Here is a 1,209-nt window from a genome sequence, read left to right on the forward strand (position 1 = left end):
GGGGAGGGTAGGGCGTGGTCTGTGGGCAGGTTGGGGACAGAGGAAGAGGGATGGGGCACTAGAGGGTGGGAGTGGGGACAGGTACAGATCCCCTGGCTAAAGGACCGAGAGTAAAGGGCCAGGGTTAAAGCTGATGAGAGAACCCACAAGTGGGGAGGGAAGGGTGCTGGGTGGAGGTAAGGAAGAAAAGTAAAGAAATCATGAAGGGTATGATATGTGGGTGGAGCTTTTATTTAAAAAAAAGAAAGGCTAAATGAGGATATTTGAATTGAATTAGGACAGGAGGATAAAGGGGGCCTTATAAGATCATCTGGACAGCAAAGTGGGACCAAGAAAAGGGAGTAGTTGAGGTAGTAATGAGGGGCTGGGAAAGGGATTGAGGCGGAGAAAATAATGCATAAAAAGGTGGTATAGTGTAGTAATGTGGGCAGAGAAAAGGGGTGCTGGATAGTAACGTGGGGTGACAGAAAGAGGTCAGCAGTAGTAAAGTGGAGCCGAGCAGAAGGGGTTGCCAGACCGGGATGATATGTGAGACTGACGGGATCGTGATGAGGACCAGAAATGAGGAGATGCAGGGAAAGGGAAGTGGGGCGAAGGAGGGCCCGAGGTCGTCGAAGAAGGATGCACCTTCCGAGGTGGCGTTGGGGGTCTGCGCCCCGCCCGCGCCCGGGGGGCGGAGGAAGAGTGGCGCCAGTAGCAGCAGCAGCAGCGGCATCTAAGTGAGAGGCGGCCATGAGGACCGGACCGAGCCCCGCCGGCGCGGCCCGTACTCGGAGACTACTCGACCTCTTGCCGGTTGCCTCGCAGGCTCCGACTGGGCTCAGCCCAGGGACCAAGAGAGCGCCCCGCGGAGGAGGCGGGGGCGGAGCCCCGCGCGGGGTGGGGGGAGAGGAGGAGAGAAAGCCTGTCCCCACCCTCCTCCTGCCTCCCTCGGCCCCCAACCCTCCCGGGACTCCACCTCTCACCACCTCCTCTCCCCCGGCCCCCGCGGCTCACAGGAGCCTGGCTTACCCACGCTCCTGGGATCGGCCGCCTCAGCGCTCCCCGATTCCATCCCCGCGGTTCCTCCTCTCCCCCAGCCCCGCTTCCCCCAGCTGGGCCCTGCGCCCACTGCGGGGAGGGTAGGGCGTGGTCTGTGGGCAGGTTGGGGACAGAGGAAGAGGGATGGGGCACTAGAGGGTGGGAGTGGGGACAGGTACAGATCCCCTG

At 61.1% G+C, this 1,209-nt stretch overlaps 1 protein-coding gene across 3 annotated transcripts in view; it reads right to left on the minus strand.

Annotated features, from left to right (window-relative positions):
- GABBR1 (gamma-aminobutyric acid (GABA) B receptor, 1) overlaps positions 1–1,106 on the minus strand; it is a 37,121-nt gene extending 36,015 nt beyond the window's left edge. For 2 of the 3 annotated variants that reach the window (XM_011992250.1, XM_011992264.1), the window contains exon 1: positions 628–717. In XM_011992250.1, coding sequence (XP_011847640.1) covers positions 628–715 — 88 coding nt within the window. In that variant the 5' untranslated portion in view covers positions 716–717. Of the gene's footprint in view, positions 1–627; positions 718–1,011 lie in introns of those variants that run through there. The other variant, XM_011992257.1, reaches the window with a different exon arrangement.
- Positions 1,107–1,209: the final 103 nt, after the last annotated feature.

The sequence above is a fragment of the Mandrillus leucophaeus genome, unplaced genomic scaffold (genome assembly GCF_000951045.1).
Source record: "Mandrillus leucophaeus isolate KB7577 unplaced genomic scaffold, Mleu.le_1.0 Scaffold1102, whole genome shotgun sequence".
NCBI classification, from domain to species: domain Eukaryota; kingdom Metazoa; phylum Chordata; class Mammalia; order Primates; family Cercopithecidae; genus Mandrillus; species Mandrillus leucophaeus.